Raw genomic sequence first — 19,191 nt, 5'->3', positions numbered from 1 at the left:
TGTAATGACTGTATTCGCCTGTATATTGCATTGCATTTCAACGGGGGATGCAGGGTAATGTGTAGCTAGTATAAATGCAGGAAAGGTTGACTCTCGGGAGCAGAAATTTTGCTTACCTTGATTACACTCAAGGAGTGTAGAGTGTCAACAGGGGAGACTGCAGAGAGCAAAATTCACAAGAAACCCCCCCCCCCGTGTTTGGGCTCATTCAAAAGGAAATTTAATTTGGGACTATCTACCGAAAAGTTTGGAACTCTGAAGAGCTTATGGAAGAAACTACAAACTTTAATAGAATTATGAACTTTTACAAGACAAATTCAAGCCTGTGGGCGGACCTAGGGAACAAAAGAAGTCCACTTGATTATTGGAACTGTCTGGTTGTGAGGACTGAGTTAACCTGTCTGGAAGAATGAGTATTTGGAAATCTTCCTCCACAAGAGACATTACTATCACAGTATCACCCAGAGATAGCTCCCCATCAACATGGGTCTGGACAAACCATTTTCAGCATATACATCACAAAGAGGCCCAATCCAGCCTGTATGCGAAAGACTAAGCACAAAAGGACATTGCAATTACCAAACTAATATTTCCATCAGGAAACAGTTTTTCGAACATCAACCCACCCAAGACATGTCAACTTTAACGAACCCAACAAAATATTACAAAGAACCACCAAGCCCGCCAAAATTATACAAAGGATTGTGAGGAGATTTGGTGGCAAGATTAGAACACTGAAATCGTATAACTGGCCACTGTTTTCAATAGAGGATAGTGGGGGAGGGAGGTGGTCGCTACTACCTCATCATGACAAGGAGAGAAACCAATGTGACAGTTGTAAAACTAACTTCTCCAGCCTCGAAGTCTTGAAGTCCTGAAGGAAGATAAAAACATCAGCATCTACCATTAACTATCAAAAGGATTGGTAAGCATAAGTCCTTGCCTGCCCTGGAGTCTAACCTACCTAGAATGAGGTATTGGGAGGTGGGAGGTATAATTTTACTGCAACCCCCTTTGAATATGTAATGTATGGTACTTTATTAGAGTGACTATAAGTTTGACCTTGTACCTTTCCTTGTCTTGTTTTTTATTAGAGTGATTGTAAGTTTGGCCGTGTATTTTCTTACTAGAGTAATAAGCCTGTATTACCCTGACTATAATAAAAACAAAGTTCTTTGCATCAAACCAGTGTCCTCTGCACTTTTGTCACCCCCCCCAAATAAATCCAGAGTACAGAACCCAAGGGAGGGGGAGCGATTCGAAACTGCTCAAATTGGTCAGATGGGAACCTGACCCCCTCATAGAGACAACAACACAAACACACCCCAAACATCCCCCACTTACAGTAGAACCCCACCAGAAATTCCAACTCGGGGTCTGCGACTGGTGAGATCCTCAGTTGTGTTTCTCACTTCTCTCGAATGCAGTCTGTGTTGATGCCCGTTTCCCACTGCGCTCACTCTGGTCAATCTGTTCCTGTGGCACTGGGATATTGATCCAGATTCTGATGTTTAAAGTTTTGGCACTGTTCTAGTTTGGTTCAGCACCTTCCCTTTAGGGGCTGCTCCTGTCTCAGCGCCAGTCAGCGCCTCCTTCCCCTGTCTCAGTGCCAGTCAGTCCCTCCTTCCCCCGTCTCAGTGCCAGTCAGTCCCTCCTTCCCCTGTCTCAGTGCCAGTCAGTCCCTCCTTCCCCCGTCTCAGTGCCTCCTTCCCGTCTCAGCGCCAGTCAGTGCCTCCTTCCCCTGTCTCAGTGCCTCCTTCCCGTCTCAGCGCCAGTCAGTGCCTCCTTCCCCCGTCTCAGTGCCAGTCAGTGCCTCCTTCCCCTGTCTCAGTGCCAGTCAATCCCTCCTTCCCCTGTCTCAGTGCCAGTCAATCCCTCCTTCCCCCGTCTCAGTGCCAGTCAGTCCCTCCTTCCCCTGTCTCAGTGCCAGTCAGTCCCTCCTTCCCCCGTCTCAGTGCCAGTCAATCCCTCCTTCCCCCGTCTCAGCGCCAGTCAGTGCCTCCTTCCCCCGTCTCAGCGCCAGTCAGTGCCTCCTTCCCCTGTCTCAGCGCCAGTCAGTGCCTCCTTCCCCTGTCTCAGTGCCTCCTTCCCCTGTCTCAGCGCCAGTCAGTGCCTCCTTCCCGTCTCAGCGCCAGTCAGTGCCTCCTTCCCGTCTCAGCGCCAGTCAGTGCCTCCTTCCCTCGTCTCAGCGCCAGTCAGTGCCTCCTTCCCCCGTCTCAGTGCCTCCTTTCCCTGTCTCAGCGCCAATCAGTGCCTCCTTCCCCTGTCTCAGTGCCTCCTTTCCCTGTCTCAGCGCCAGTCAGTGCCTCCTTCCCGTCTCAGCGCCAGTCAGTGCCTCCTTTCCCTGTCTCAGCGCCAGTCAGTGCCTCCTTCCCGTCTCAGCGCCAGTCAGTGCCTCCTTCCCCTGTCTCAGTGCCTCCTTCCCCCGTCTCAGCGCCAATCAGTGCCTCCTTCCCCTGTCTCAGTGCCTCCTTCCCCTGTCTCAGCGCCAGTCAGTGCCTCCTTCCCGTCTCAGCGCCAGTCAGTGCCTCCTTCCCGTCTCAGCGCCAGTCAGTGCCTCCTTCCCGTCTCAGCGCCAGTCAGTCCCTCCTTCCCCCGTCTCAGCACCAGTCAGTGCCTCCTTCCAGTCTCAGTGCCAGTCAGTGCCTCCTTCCCCCGTCTCAGCGCCAGTCAGTCCCTCCTTCCCCTGTCTCAGTGCCAGTCAGTCCTTCCTTTCCCTGTCTCAGTGCCAGTCAGTCCCTCCTTTCCCTGTCTCAGCGCCAGTCAGTCCCTCTTTCCCGTCTGCACCAATTCCTGTATCATTCCCATTAATTATACTTGTGCCATCTACTTATACCGTCTTCTGATGATGCACAACTTTTTCTTGCACCTTAGCAAGAGGAAATATAGTTTGTTACAGGCTGCAGCCCTCACCGTGCTGTAAAGCAGTGTGCCTTCTGCTGTGGTACAGCGGGGTAGAGGCAAGAGGCAAAAGGCAAAAAAACATTTTTCTCTTCAATTGAAGATTAAAATCAGCTGCCTGTGCTGAGATTGCTGGGCCAGTCCGGGTGGAGAGCTGACTGGTGCAGTGCAGTGGGGCTGAGCTCTGACTCCAAGTTCCACCTGCTCTGCAGAATGTCAGTATAGGGCCCATCCTGATGCTTTGAAAGTATTCCTGCCCTCACATCGAGCCTGCCTTCCAGTCTCTGCCTAAATTAACTTGTTTTATTGATAGAAGCAGTGCATCAGTCTCTGGCCAACGAGAGGAAGGATGTGATCAGACCACAGCCAAAGTGGCTGGGTGTGTACGGTGGGAAAATGCTTCCGTCCTGAATAATAAAACTAGTTGCCATCGATGTGGAAAACAGACAATGTTGACACGCCCGAAAGCTAGTTTGAACTTTGTTCTTTTGCAGCCATTGCATCGCCAGCCACGAGAACCACAATCGTGCTACTTGTAATATCCGAGCCTAGACTGCATCCTGAACTCATAATATTGGTTCACCTACATTTCCATAGCTTGGGATGAATGGCCTTGCTGCCTCTATTGCTCTCCCCTACGTACTGGGATCTGCAGAGCCAGAAGGAGCTTGACCACTGACCACACGTTCCTGAAGTCATTCCACAGAAACCATCAATAGTCATACTCACCATTAAAGCAGATGAACTCATAGGGAGATGAGTGGCTTCGGTTGTGTAAACAGAACAGGAATTGCCTGCAGCACTTTACAGCCCTGTACACTTCCTCATTTCTCCCACTTCCCTCACCCCAACATTGGCATCTCAGACCCAGGCTGGTATTCCTTCCGTAAACCTCTGCGCCGCCCTCTTCTCCTCTAAAACCCATTTCTTTGGCCTCTTCTCCATACCTCAGCATCCATTAAAAAAAATATGTCTTTGAAGTGCCTTAGGATGTTACTGTCTGTTGAAGGGGCAGTGATAGCTCAGTGAGCACCCTTGCTCGAGTCAGAAGGTTGTAGGTTCAAGTCGAGGCTCGAGCACAAAATTCAGGTTGACAGTCCAGGGTAGTACGGAATGCTGCACTGTCAGAGGTGCCGTCTTTCAGCTGAGATGTTAAACCGAGGCTGCAGGTGGACGTAAAAGATCCCATGGCACTATTTCAAAGAAGAGCAGGGAAGTTCTCCCTGGTGTCCTGGCTAATATTAATCCTTCAATCAACATCACTGGTTTCAGTCCTAACATCAAAACATGTTTACAAATCTCATTCTTCCATCACTCTGTCAATCTCCAACACACAGGTAAGAGTTTTCTGGATGCAATGTCTCTGTACAGAAGAGAATAACTCGTTTAGAAAGAAATCAATGTTACCCGAGCTGGATTGTGCCATGAACTTTAGTCCTTTCATGTGGACCATTACCTATAGCAGCTCTGTAAAAATCCCAAGCAGCCAGGCAGGCAAAAATCAAAAACTACAGTAAACCACGAGGGGAAATGACACCAGGATCTAGCCGGTTTGTTTAGGCTTCATTTTATGATCTTTATTGTGACAAATAATTTCCATAAAGATCACTATTTTTAATGTGTATATAACCCTCAAGCATTGAAATTCATCACTTACAGCAAGACCTTCATTAACTAAGCCAGTGCATACATTCTGAATGGAAGATTCAATAAATTAAAAAAATCTGTAATAAAAACATGCTTTACATTCTTGTAGCGAGTTTAACGCAACATGCAGCTTCTGATCATATTTTGGGAGGAACATCGATGGAGAGAAAAAGCCTTTAATGGAGGATACCAGTGATTGTGCAAAAGAAAATTAAGCAGTGGTTGGGTGACATCAGCTTTGGGTTTGAACAGCCCCAAGAGGGCCGGAACACTGAGGAAGGCAAGAGTGGGAGACTTTGCAGTCAGCCCTCATTTCAACAGAGTGGTGATATAGCAGCAGGTCAGACAGCGTGTTTGAAGTTTGAGAAAGAGAGCTGTAAAGGGGCATCTCCTGCTTGGTAACTTGGTGAAACTCCATTGACGCGCATAAATCAGGTTCCGCTGAAGCTATGGCAATAGAGTGAGAGAAGTCTGAAGAAAAGTGACCCCACAAGTATCTAAGACCAACTGTGTTCTATAGAACAGAGTTACTCGTAACCAGAACTGCACCTCCCTGGACCGACTACAGCACAACAGCAACTGTGGTTTTGGGGAAATGGCTCCAACTGCAGCCAGAAGCTCTTGTTCTGGCACTTTTCCCGTAAGGTGGAAGTAATACCATTTATCAGGAGGCTGCGGAGGGGGAGGCAGAGGGGAGAAAGCGAGGCAGAGGAGAGAAAGGGAGGCAGAGGAGAGAAAGGGAGGCAGAGACTGTCCCACTACCAACTCCCCCGGTGTGTGATGCAGTGTCAATGAGGGGCAGGAGAGAGAAACGAGAAGAAAATTCAATTACAACAATTTTACAGCAAGTGTCAGAATTGACGAGCATCACAAGTCTATATTTGCCATTAATGCACACAACATTTACATGATTCTATTAGAGAGCAGTAGTTGTACTATGAACAGAACAGGAAGGCTACAATTCAATATATTGCACAATAAGACTTCACTAATTGGGTTAATTGTTACCAAATAAATGAAATCGTTTGTCTACTTTAACATAAAATTGCAACATGTTAAAAGCATACAACACAGACCTCACTGCTGTTGTCCAACTAGTTCCACTCGAAGAAAACACGATCCTGCTTCACTTCTGGTCTGCAGAGTGCAGTTTGTACCCGAAACCCAACCTCACCAAGTCACGCTGACAATTCCCGGACTTTTGGTGGATTGACTTGAACCTGCCCCTGAACGTTGCTGTATGGATGGTTCGGGGGTGGGATGGGAATGGACACAAGGCTCAAACTGATGGTATATCAACTTGAATTCCCTGCAGATTGGTTACACTGACTCCCAATGCTATTCCCAGATATCTCCAGGAACAACAAGCACCAATGTGCAGCAGCAAGAAAACAAAATGATAATTGTCTTAATTTTCTGTTCCAGTCTTCTGTTTGTTGTGTATGCAAGGAGTTAGCAATAAAACCAGTTACTACACAGTGCTGTGTCATGGCTGCACAACACAGACCAACTATCACTGCCAACACAGGGGTAGATCACTTGTCCATGAAGACCACCTCAAGCCCAGCCTGCCAGGAGGCTGCTCCACACAGCTTTACCGAGAGTAAACGTAACTGAGCTTCTCTGCAGGGGAGGGGAGAAAGAGGACAAATAAGGCACCGGCAGGCTGAGGAGTGATGAAGTGGACGAGATTGCAGGCAGATCTGTGGGACACAAAAGTGTAAAGTTAATAAGTGAAATGAAAGAAAAAAAAAAAGACATCAACATGGTCTCCAAGAACAAAAGCAAACCGATAGAGGCGGCGGGACAAGGCTCGCCAGTGATACAGCAAAGGAGGCCATTCGGCCCATCAAGTCTGTGTCGGCTCTTTAGGAGAGTAATGCAGTTAGTCCCATTCCCGTGCTCTTTCCTCATATCTCTGCGAGGGGCATTGTGGGAGTGCTTGGTGATACCTTCCAAAACATACTGGGCTCCGAGCCAATCCCAGAGGACTGGAGAATGGCAAATATAATTGCAGTCTTCAAACAGAAGGCTAGGGATGAGTCAGACCCAGGAGCAAGGGGGGAGGAGTTAGTGAGCAAGCACATCCACAATGCCCCTCACAGCCCCTGGGGAGAGGATTGTCGGGGTTGGGGTTTTATCCACCAGCGACTGTAATCTACTTAAATAATACTTCTCCTGTGTGTACAAAGTTATCACCCAGAAACTGGTCCCCACAATTGCCCCTCACCTCATTAATGTAAAATAGTGATTTAAGCATTTCAACAACTTCCCTGTCCTACGATACAATCCCAATTCCCTCTCCGAGACTTATTTTCTCCTGATTATCTGGGGCACTAGTCCAATCATTAACTCCTCCCTTCTACTCTCCCAATGTCTCAACTTGCAATTCTATCGCGCCCATCACATTGCTATTTGTGGGAGCTTGCTGAGCGCAAACTGTCCGGCACGTTTCCTACATTACAACAGTGACTACACTTCAAAAGTACTTCATTGGCTGTAATGAGCTTTGAGATGTCCGGTGGTCATGAAAGGCGCTATATAAATCCAAATCTTTCTTTTGTGACCTCAGGACGTCCCAAAGCACTTTACAGCCAATGAAGTACTCTTGAAGTGTAGTCACTGTTGTAACATAGGAAACGTGGCAGCCAATCACATTGACTGATTGCTTGAAAAGTGCGGTGGGACAGAGTACGGGGTGATCGAGGGGCACAGATTCATGGGAGTCAGCAATATAGATTTAGGATTGTGTTTAAGAAAGCTATGATTTTTTTTGAAGTTACTCACCTTGCTGGTGTGGGTGAGGCAACGGGTGTAATTTGTATTTTATTTTAAAAGGTATTTGTCACTGTCGCAAATAAAATCACCAGTGCACGTAGAAAATAGGTGCAGGAGCAGGCCATTCGGCCCTTCGAGCCTGCACCACCATTCAATAAGATCATAGAAACATAGAAACATAGAAACATAGAAAATAGGTGCAGGAGTAGGCCATTCGGCCCTTCTAGCCTGCACCGCCATTCAATGAGTTCATGGCTGAACATTCAAATTCAGTACCCCATTCCTGCTTTCTCGCCATACCCCTTGATCCCCCTAGTAGTAAGGACCTCATCTAACTCCTTTTTGAATATATTTAGTGAATTGGCCTCAACAACTTTCTGTGGTAGAGAATTCCACAGGTTCACCACTCTCTGGGTGAAGAAGTTCCTCCGCATCTCGGTCCTAAATGGCTTACCCCTTATCCTTAGACTGTGACCTCTGGTTCTGGACTTCCCCAACATTGGGAACATTCTTCCTGCATCTAACCTGTCTAACCCAGTCAGAATTTTAAACGTTTCTATGAGGTCCCCTCTCATTCTTCTGAACTCCAGTGAATACAAGCCCAGTTGATCCAGTCTTTCTTGATAGGTCAGTCCCGCCATCCCGGGAATCAGTCTGGTGAACCTTCGCTGCACTCCCTCAATAGCAAGAATGTCCTTCCTCAGGTTAGGAGACCAAAACTGTACACAATACTCCAGGTGTGGCCTCACCAATGCCCTGTACAACTGTAGCAACACCTCCCTGCCCCTGTACTCAAATCCCCTTGCTATGAAGGCCAACATGCCATTTGCTTTCTTAACCGCCTGCTGCACCTGCATGCCAACCTTCAATGACTGATGTACCATGACACCCAGGTCTCTTTGCACCTCCCCTTTTCCTAATCTGTCACCATTCAGATAATAGTCTGTCTCTCTGTTTTTACCACCAAAGTGGATAACCTCACATTTATCCACATTATACTTCATCTGCCATGCATTTGCCCACTCACCTAACCTATCCAAGTCGCTCTGCAGCCTCACAGCATCCTCCTCGCAGCTCACACTGCCACCCAACTTAGTGTCATCCGCAAATTTGGAGATACTACATTTAATCCCCTCATCTAAATCATTAATGTACAGTGTAAACAGCTGGGGCCCCAGCACAGAACCTTGCGGTACCCCACTAGTCACTGCCTGCCATTCTGAAAAGTACCCATTTACTCCTACTCTTTGCTTCCTGTCTGACAACCAGTTCTCAATTTTTGTCAGTACAATACCCCCAATCCCATGTGCTCTAACTTTGCACATCAATCTCTTGTGTGGGACCTTGTCGAACGCCTTCTGAAAGTCCAAATATACCACATCAACTGGTTCTCCCTTATCCACTCTACTGGAAACATCCTCAAAAAATTCCAGAAGATTTGTCAAGCATGATTTCCCTTTCACAAATCCATGCTGACTTGGACCTATCATATCACCTCTTTCCAAATGCACTGCTATGACATCCTTAATAATTGATTCCATCATTTTACCCACTACCGATGTCAGGCTGACCGGTCTATAATTCCCTGTTTTCTCTCTCCCTCCTTTTTTAAAAAGTGGGGTTACATTGGCTACCCTCCACTCCATAGGAACTGATCCAGAGTCAATGGAATGTTGGAAAATGACTGTCAACGCATCCACTATTTCCAAGGCCACCTCCTTAAGTACTCTGGGATGCAGTCCATCAGGCCCTGGGGATTTATCGGCCTTCAATCCCATCAATTTCCCCAACACAATTTCCCGGCTAATAAGGATTTCCCTCAGTTCCTCCTCCTTAATAGACCCTCTGACCCCTTTTATATCCGGAAGGTTGTTCGTGTCCTCCTTCGTGAATACCGAACCAAAGTACTTGTTCAATTGGTCCGCCATTTCTTTGTTCCCCGTTATGACTGCCCCTGATTCTGACTGCAGGGGACCTCCGTTTGTCTTTACTAACCTTTTTCTCTTTACATATCTATAGAAACTTTTGCAATCCGTCTTAAATGTTCCCTGCAAGCTTCTTCTCATACTCCATTTTCCCTGCCCTAATCAAACCCTTTGTCCTCCTCTGCTGAGTTCTAAATTTCTCCCAGTCCCCAGGTTCGCTGCTATTTCTGGCCAATTTGTATGCCACTTCCTTGGCTTTAATACTATCCCTGATTTCCCTTGATAGCCATGGCTGATCATTCACCTCAGTACCCCTTTCCTGCTTTCTCTCATTACCTCTTGATCGCTTTATCCGTAAGGGCCATATCTAACTCCCTTTTGAATATATCTAACGAACTGGCCTCAACAACTGCCGCCATTCAGATAATATTCTGCCTTCCTGTTTTTGCCCCCAAAGTGGATAATCTCACATTTATCCACATTATACTGCATCTGTCATGCATTTGCCCACTCACCTAACCTGTCCCAAGTCACCCTGCAGCCTCTTAGCGTCCTCCTCACAGCTCACACGCCACCCAGCTTAGTGTCACCTGCAAACTTGGAGATATTACATTCAATTCCTTCGTCTAAATTAATGTATATTGTAAATAGCTGGGGGCCCAGCACTGAACCCTGCGGCACCTCACTAGTCACTGCCTGGCATTCTGAAAAGGACCCGTTTCTCTCGACTCTCTGCTTCCTGTCTGCCAACCAGTTCTCTATCCACGTCAATACATTACCCCCAATGTGCTTTAATTTTGCACACTAATCTCTTGTGTGGGACCTTGTTAAAAGCCTTTTGAAAGTCCAAATACACCACATCCACTGGTTCTCCCTTGTCCACTCTAATAGTTACATCCTCAAAAAATTCTAGATTTGAAAAGCCACCTGGATGGATGGAAGAACTTTCATTTATATAGCGCAAAATCACACAGCCAATGAAGTACTCTTGAAGTGTAGTCACTGTGGTAATGTAGAAAACGCAGCAGCCAATTTGGGCACAGCAAGCTCCCACAAACAGCAATCATAATGACCAGATAATCGGTTTTAGTGACATTTGGGGAATAAATGTTGACTACTACACCGGGGAGAACTCCTCTGCTCTTCTTCGAAATAGTGCCATGGGATCTTTTACATCCACCTGAAAGGGGCCTCATCTAAAACACGGCACCTCCTGGGCTCCCTAAGATGGTAATGGGGGGAGTGGGGAAAGAGAGCATTTGGGCAGTATTCCACCTTCAGCATTGGGGTCTAATCTCCCAGTTCCTTTTGGAACCCAGTCGGGCCTCTTACTCGGAGGCTACAGGAACTTCCGAGAGGACGGGTGAATTCAAACCTGTAGGCTGGTTACTGGTAATGCGAGCACTCTGGGGGGAACACTTACTTTGAACAGGGACGGGCTGCAACTCAGGATGTACGATACATGCGGATCTTTTGTTCGATGTCCTTCCGGCAGAGAGGGCAGGTGTGCAACTCCGCTCCACACGTCTGGCAGCAGCAAACATGGCCACAGGGCAGGAAGATCATCTGACTCTGGAAAAAAACAGGAGAGATTGTCAGCAATTTCCCCGACCGACTCCCTTCACCTTCCTTTTAAATAATTTCTGACACCGATTGGCCCGTCTCCTCTACAGCAGCACTATGACAGCAGTGTGTACCATCTACAGGATGCACTGCAGGAGCTCATCAAGGCTTCTGCAGAAGCACCTTCCAAACCCATAACCACTACCACCTAGAAAGGACAAGGGCAGCAGGCACATGGGAACACCATCACCTCCAAGTCACACACCATCCTGACTTGGAAATGTATTGCCATTCCGTCATCGTTGTTGGGTCAAAATCCTGGAACTCCCTTCCCAACAGCACTGTGGGAGCATCTTCACCACACGGACTGTAGCGGCTCAAGGCGGCGGCTCACCACCACCTTCTCAAGGGACGGACAACAAATGCAGACCTTGCTACAACGTCACATCTCGAAGAATGATATATAAACAATAACTGGTCCCTCCTAGGTCAAATAAATAAAAGGATAAGAAGAATTAAAAATTGCTGAAAGTACACAAGCCTTTCACCCCAAACAGCAGCCAGTCGGTGTATAGAACATAAAAAATAGGAGCAGGAGTAGGCCAGTTGGCCCCTCGAGCCTGCTCCGCCATTTAATATCATGGCTGATCTGATCATGGACTCAGCTCCACTTCCCTGCCTGCTCCCCATAACCCTTTATTCCCTTATCGCTCAAAGATCTGTCTATCTCCACCTTAAATATATTCAATGACCCAGCCTCCACAGCTCTCTGGGGCAGAGAATTCCACAGATTTACAACCCCCGGAGAAGAAATTCTTTCTCATCTCAGTTTTAAATGGGCGGCCCCTTATTCTAAGGCTATGTCCCCTAGTTTTAGTTTCCCCGAGTGGAAATATCCTCTCTGCATCCACCTTGTTGAGACCCCTCATTATCTTACATATTTTGATAAGATCACCTCTCATCCTTCTGGACTCCAACCTACTCAATCTATCTTCATATGTCAACTCCCTCATCTCCAGAATCAACCTAGTGAACCTTCTCTGAACAGTCTCCAAAGCAAGTATATCCTTCCTTAAATATGGAGACCAAAACTGCACGCAGTACTCCATGTGTGGCCTCACCAATACCCTGTACAGTTGTAGCAGGACTTCTCTGCTTTTATACTCTATCCCCCTTTCAATAAAGGCCAACATTCCATTTGCCTTCCTGATCACTTGCTGTACCTGCAGACTAACTGTGTGTTTCATGCACAAGGATCCCCAGGTCCCTCTGTACTGCAACACTTTACAATCGTTCTCCATTTAAATAGTAATTTGCTTTTCTTTTTTTTTTCTGGCAAAGTGGATAACCTCACATTTTCCAACATTATACTCCATCTGCCAAATTTTTGCTCACTCACTGGGCCTGTATAACCTTTACACAAAATTTGGTGCTAATCCCATGTGCCACATGGTTCCCATATCCGTTTATTCCCCCGTTCCTTCAACCAACTACCTAACTTATTTTCTAAATGGTGCTTCAATCACGACTGTGGTAGCGCATCCCACAGCCTCACAGCCAATGTTCCCCCTTAGCTGTGCGCCCACTCATCAATCGGGAGGTCTCGCGCAGCCTGCTCACAAGCTGTTGGTGCTGGGAGATACTGCGCATGAGTGGCCTCTAAAGAGACCACGCACAAAATAAAAATTAGGGAGCACATTGCTTTTTTTACAGAGTTGTGAGCAAACACAAGGTTACTGAAATGTTAAAGGCAGCAGCTCAGAGAACGAAGTACATTACTTCCCCACACTAACAGGGATATGTTCTTGATGGAGTGTGTTTGTGATCAGCGGGCGTTGTTTGCCAAGCACGGAAATGAGACGATGATTTGAATGGGCCGACTATAAATCTGCCCAGATTGGGTTGGATACAATCGGTACGGTGCTGACATGTGGCCCCATACAGTGCAAGAGATGGTCGTCTGTGGTGACGACTCTTATCGCCACTGATTGCCAAACCTCAGCAGCGCTGGGCCCACGGTCACGGAGAAATCTTCTTGCACTGGCATGTCAGGCAAAGTCCTGTCATCGTCCCATCGCATTGTCATCAACTTGCATTTATGTAGCGCCTTTAATGTAGTGAAATGTCCCAAGGCGCTTCACAGGAGTATTATGCGATAAAAAGGAGAGAGAGGCAGAGTGGTTTAGAGAGATAATTCCAGAGCTTAGGTCCTAGGCAGTTGAAGGCCTGGCTGCCAATCGGGGATGCTCAAGGATGAGAATTTTAAAATTAAAACGTTGCTCAACCGGGGGCCAATGTAGGTCAGCGAGCACAGGGGTGATGGGTGAGCGGGGCATGGTGCGAGTTAGGACACGGCAAATCTGTCCATGCCCTCACCCCTCTCTATCTCTGTAACGTAGAGTACCCCTCCATGAACTCGCCCCTCTCTATCTCTAACGTAGAGTACCCCTCCATGAACTCGCCCCTCTCTATCTCTGTAACGTAGAGTACCCCTCCATGAACTCGCCCCTCTCTATCTCTGTAACCTGGAGTACTGTGTATAGTTTTTGGTCTCCTTACCGAAGGAAGGATATATTTGCCTTAGAGGGAGTGCAACGAAGGTTCACTGGACTGATTCCTGGGATGACGAGATTGTCCTATGAGGAGAGATTGTGCAGAATGGACCTATATTCTCTGGAGTTTAGAAGAATGAGAGGTGATCTCATTGAAATGTATAAAATTCTTACAGGGCTTGACAGGGTAGATGCTGAGAGGCTGTGTTTTCAGTGGCTGGAGAGTCTAAAACTAGGAGGTCATAGTCTCAGGATAAGGGGCCAGCCAGTTTCGGACTGAGGTGTGGAGAAATTTCTTCACTCAAAGGGTTGTGAATCTTTGGAATTCTCCAGCCCAGAGAGCTGTGGATGCTCAGTCAATGAGTATACTCAGAAATCGATGTATTTTGGGATACTAAGGGAATCAAGGGATTTGGGGATGGTGCAGGAAGGTGAAGTCGAGGGAGAAGGTGAATGGCGGAGCAGGTTCAAAGGGCTGAATGACCTTCTCCTGCTCCTATTTCTCATTGACGGCCATGCCTTCAGCTACATAGGCCCCAAGCTCTAAAATTCCCTCCCACACCTGGAGTATTGTGTACAGTTTTGGTCTCCTAACCTGAGGAAGGACATTCTTGCTATTGAGGGAGTGCAGCGAAGATTCACCAGACTGATTCCCGGGATGGCGGGACTGACCTATCAAGAAAGACTGGATCAACTGGGCTTGTATTCACTGGAGTTCAGAAGAATGAGAGGGGACCTCATAGAAACATTTAAAATTCTGACGGGGTTAGACAGGTTAGATGCAGGAAGAATGTTCCCAATGTTGGGGAAGTCCAGAACCAGAGGTCACAGTCTAAGGATAAGGGGTAAGCCATTTAGGACCGAGATGCGGAGGAACTTCTTCACCCAGAGAGTGGTGAACCTGTGGAATTCTCTACCACAGAAAGTTGTTGAGGCTAATTCACTAAATATATTCAAAAAGGAGTTAGATGAGGTCCTTACTACTAGGGGGATCAAGGGGTATGGCGAGAAAGCAGGAATGGGGTACTGAATTTGAATGTTCAGCCATGAACTCATTGAATGGCGGTGCAGGCTAGAAGGGCCGAATGGCCTACTCCTGCACCTATTTTCTATGTTTCTATGTTTCTAGAACCCCTCCTTCTTTAAGACGCTTTTTAAAATCTTCTACTTTGACCAAGATTTTCTTCACCTGACCTATTATCTCATGTGTCTCGGTGTCAAATTTTGTTTGATAATGCTCCTGCGAAGCACCTGGGAGCGGTTTACTACATTAAAAGGTGCTCTGTAAATACAAACTTGACACACACATCTCCCAGTACAATAACTGTCTGAAAGGCAACCTTCCACTGACTGCGATACAGGCTGTTTTTTGTATTGTGCTCTAACCACTGCCGGTGTCCTTACCTCTTGCTCCAGACAGACGACACATTCAGAGTGAGCCAGGACCTCCTTATAGCTGGGTGCGTTGGGCTCCCTTGGACTGGAAGGTCCTGCTTCATCCTCCTCAGGAGCACTGGGCTCTGTCTCGCCCGCATTCTCCGTTGGGTTGGGTCCCAATCTCCAGTCTGCAAAATCAGGGTCAAATTACGTGAGAATGCAGGTGAACCAGGAACTGTTCCCCCTGTATGATCAGGAGCTCATTTCGCAAAAAGCAGCCACTTCCCCCCAATCTGCCAGCTGGAGGCGAGCTGCTGCCTGGCCCCCTGCCTAGTCCAGTCCCTGCCCACAGGTGTATTGAGAGCAACAGCACAAACCCATCAATCTCGGTTACACCTGCGCCTCCTACTGGAGGGCCATAGAACATTCAAGGATCGACCTCTTGCTTCATTAACTCTGTGCTTAATCCTACCCAGAAAGGGCGAAAGAGAGGAGAGAGAGCGAGATGGAAGAGAGATAAAAAGAAAGAGAAAGAAAAAGAGCGAGAGGGAAAGAGAAAGGAAAAAACATGGAGAGGAGAGAAAGGATGGGAGTAAAGCGAGAACTAGCCCTTGGGCAGTTTCCATTCTGACTGACGACCAGAGAGCGTGACCGGTTCTTGGTACCAAACTAGGTGGTGGATTTACCCAGCGAGCAATCAATCAGGGAGCTGGGACTTTATCAGTGAATATCCAACAATTTCTCCTGCCCCCAGTCACAAAACTCCCCAATAATCCAGCCTTGGCTGCATCCTCACAGCTTCCAGCACTGATGGCGATACCCAGTTCTATCTCGTCCCTCACCCCATGGAGCTCTCGATACACCACACTGTTTGACATTAAGTTATGGGTGAGACAGAATTTTGGTCATCTCTCCTCTCCCCCACAACAGTTTGAGGATTGCTCTTCCTCTGCATTAGCCTGGATTCCACGGATAGTCAGTCAGTCTGCCACATTCAAGCAGTGCGGTCTGCCACATTCAAGCAGTGCGCTCTGCCACATTCAAGCAGTGCGGTCTGCCACATTCAAGCAGTGCGGTCTGCCACATTCAAGCAGTGCGGTCTGCCACATTCAAGCAGTGCGGTCTGCCACATTCAAGCAGTGCGGTCTGCCACATTCAAGCAGTGCGGTCTGCCACATTCAAGCAGTGCGGTCTGCCACATTCAAGCAGTGCGGTCTGCCACATTCAAGCAGTGCGGTCTGCCACATTCAAGCAGTGCGGTCTGCCACATTCAAGCAGTGCGGTCTGCCACATTCAAGCAGTGCGGTCTGCCACATCTTACGGGGCAAAAGAAAAAAACAAAAAAAGATGTGCATTTATACAATTGCCTTTCACGGCCTCAGGATGTCCCAAAGCTTTAAAGCCAATGAAGTATATTTTTGAAGCATAATTACTGCGTTTGCTACATCATCATCATCATCAGAATCGAGGAAGACTTGCTTCCGCTCTAAAAATGAGTCCTTAGGTGGCTGAACAGTCCAATTCAAGAACCACAGTCCCTGTCACAGGTGGGACAGATAGTCGTTGAGGGTAAGGGAGGGTGGGACAGGTTTGCTACACGCTCTTTCCGCTGCCTGCGCTTGATTTCTGCATGCTCTCGGCGATGAGACTCGAGGTGCTCAGCGCCCTCCCGGATGCACTTCCTCCACGCAGGGCGGCCTTTGGCCAGGGACTCCCAGGTGTCAGTGGGGATGCTGCATTTTATCAGGGAGGCTTTGAGGGTGTCCTCTGCCCACCTTTGGCTCGTTTGCTGTGAAGTAGTTCCGAGTAGAACGCTTGCATAGGGAGCCGCGTGTCTGGCATGCGAACAATGTGGCCTGCCCAGTGGAGCTGATCAAGTGTGGTCAGTGCTTCAATGCTGGGGATGTTGCCCTGGTCGAGGACATTAACTTTGGTGCGTCTGTCCTCCCAGGGGATTTGAAGGATCTTGCGGAGACATTGTTGGTGGTATTTCTCCAGCGACTTGAGGTGTTTCCTACATTAAAACAGTGACTACACTTCAAAAGTACTTCATTGGTTGTAAAGCATTTTGGGTTGTCCCAAGGTTGTGAAAGGCGCTATATAAATGCACGTCTTTCTTTCTTTGTATGCAGGAAGCGCTGCAGCCAATTTGCGCACAGCAAGGACCCAGAAACTGAAATGTGATACTGATGTAATAAGCTCTTTTGGTGACGTAGATTAAGGGATAAATATTGGCCAGGACACTTCTTCAAATAGTGCCAAGGTATCCTTTACCCATTGGGATTTGCCCAAACTAAACATTTAGCCTTTCTGATTGACTATAGCCTTTCCAAACGGTTCACTTGTGCTCCATACAGGGCCAGGCGAACACCATGTGTGAATGTTTCTCTTCAAGCCGAGAGAGACGGGGACAGAGACAACTGTCGCTGCGCAGTTACCTTCTCCGGTCTGACCCTCCTGAACACTTCGGAGGATGGCGTGTTGTAGTCTGCTCTCCTTGACTCCTAGCTGTGGACAGAGTAGGACATCTTCAAAATGCTACTCAGTCAAGATGGAGCAGCACTCCACTCGCACATCCGAGAACAATATTCTGCACCCGACTGTGAAATGTACAACACTCCCGCGCCCACTCCGTGCAATCTCGGCTGTGGGGAGGTGTTGAGGACAGACCTCGCTGCCTCAGGAGGATGGGGCAACACAGCCAGTCCTCGGCGCTCTCCAGAACAGCTGATTACAGGAGTGATCTTGGAGGTACCCTGGCCACAGGTGACCTACCCTCCCTTTCAACTGAGAATGCACCATGACATGGGTGAAATATTTCCTCACTCACGCACCCAAAGAAGTCTCCGTGTGTGGAGTGCTATAGGTCTGCAAGCTGCTTGCAAAGGAAACCATTCAGCCTATCGTGACTGTGCCGGCTCACTCCCCTCTCCCCCTCTCCCCTACTCCGTTTCTAGTTTCCCCCAAACCACGGGCGATGTCCATTTATTTAAAGGCACACTCCCCAGTACCTCTCGGAGATCCTCCGCAGTCATGTAATACAGCATCTTCAGGGTGACCCGTTGTTGGGCGAAAAGGGGCAAGTACTGATCCGCCGAAAGTTTGGCCAACAGGTCCACCAGAGCCTTCTCCACGCCCTCCTCCTGCACAGGACAAAGAGGGTCAGTTGGTCAGCAGTTTGACTACAATACTGTACAGGGAGGGAGAACAACAAATGAGATCTAAGTGAGGGCAGAGGGGTGAGTAAATTGAGAAATATTTCCGAGCAATACCGGAGAAGGAAACGATCACTCGCTGTTACCAGTTCCCGGCCTAACATCTCAAGCTTTGACTCAAACGCACCGCAAAGAGTAGAAAATTAGAACCAAATTGTGTCAGAATATGGGCAGCTGTGTGTTGTGAACCCGCTTTCACTAGAAGCTGCGCTTACAGTGCCCCAAACTCAATGTCATGTAGCACCTAATAGCCAGCGGACACAGGAGGCCTTCATCCCATCAGCCCAAACTGGGGCTTAATGCAGGCCAAGGTGTGAAAGGTAACAGCATCTAACTCAACGTGCCATCCAGTCCTGGTCCAAACCGATTTTCAAATGTTCCTTCAGGGCACCCAAGGCTCAGATTCTGCTCCCAGTGGCTAATCGCCTCCGGCACGAAGTCAGAGGTCACCAGACTGGCACTGACTTCACTGCATCGTGAGACTGGAGTGCAGACGTGGGCGCCAAGAATATTGGAAAGAAAACTATTATACATGTTCACGATTCAACAAGGATAATTGGGGTATAGGGTCTGTACGCTGGCCAGGTGGGAAATCTGGGTTATAGCTCCTGATCACAAGATACAGGGAGGTGGGCTTAACAGTCTTTTGTCCTGTCAAATTCTTACATCACCACCCAGGCTGGTTTTTAAGAACAGGAATAGGGGCAAAGTTATGATGCAGTCACAGATGGAACAGGATGGGTTAATACAGTAAAATAACAGTTCAGACCACAGGACAGCTCAGGATGTTCTTCATTCAGAACGGTGTACGTTAGAGAAAGAAATGGATGTGCAGCGACTTACCTGTGATCGGAGAGACAGGGGTTTCTGGTCCATCAGACGCTGGTACTGAATCAGCCAGTAATTCTCCTGGTCGGTCTGGTGTTTTACCTCCATTTCCACCTGAAAGGAAAACAAAATGCAACCGACACCAATCGGATACAACACCCCCATCAGAATTCATCCCATGATGAACAAACATTAACCCCCCCCCCCACATCAGAATACATCTCGATGAACAAAAACATCACCACCCCCCCATCAGAATCTACCCATATATTAACCATCCGACTGGATCTCAACTTGCTCCAACCCCAGTAATAAAAATGCAGCCCTCTCCACTACAAGTACTGCACTAGACACTTCCTCCCAGCAACAGAATCCAAATCACCCCATCATCCCCTGGATGCCCAA

At 47.9% G+C, this 19,191-nt stretch overlaps 1 protein-coding gene across 4 annotated transcripts in view; it reads right to left on the bottom strand.

Annotated features, from left to right (window-relative positions):
- Positions 1-4,467: 4,467 nt before the first annotated feature.
- Positions 4,468-19,191, bottom strand: part of lrsam1 (leucine rich repeat and sterile alpha motif containing 1) — a 73,354-nt gene continuing 58,630 nt past the window's right edge. For all 4 annotated transcript variants that reach the window (XM_070862879.1, XM_070862878.1, XM_070862877.1 and 1 more), the window contains 6 exons: positions 18,802-18,900; positions 17,755-17,886; positions 17,182-17,251; positions 14,771-14,931; positions 10,675-10,823; positions 4,468-6,251 (listed from right to left, as the gene is read on the bottom strand). In XM_070862879.1, the coding sequence (XP_070718980.1) occupies positions 10,698-10,823; positions 14,771-14,931; positions 17,182-17,251; positions 17,755-17,886; positions 18,802-18,900 (588 nt within the window). In that variant the 3' untranslated portion in view covers positions 4,468-6,251; positions 10,675-10,697. The remainder of the gene's footprint in view (positions 6,252-10,674; positions 10,824-14,770; positions 14,932-17,181; positions 17,252-17,754; positions 17,887-18,801; positions 18,901-19,191) is intronic.

Source organism: Pristiophorus japonicus, chromosome 20, assembly GCF_044704955.1.
Source record: "Pristiophorus japonicus isolate sPriJap1 chromosome 20, sPriJap1.hap1, whole genome shotgun sequence".
NCBI classification, from domain to species: Eukaryota; Metazoa; Chordata; class Chondrichthyes; family Pristiophoridae; genus Pristiophorus; species Pristiophorus japonicus.
Note: the sequence above shows the minus strand (reverse complement) of the source record. Positions and strands in the feature narration are given on the sequence as shown.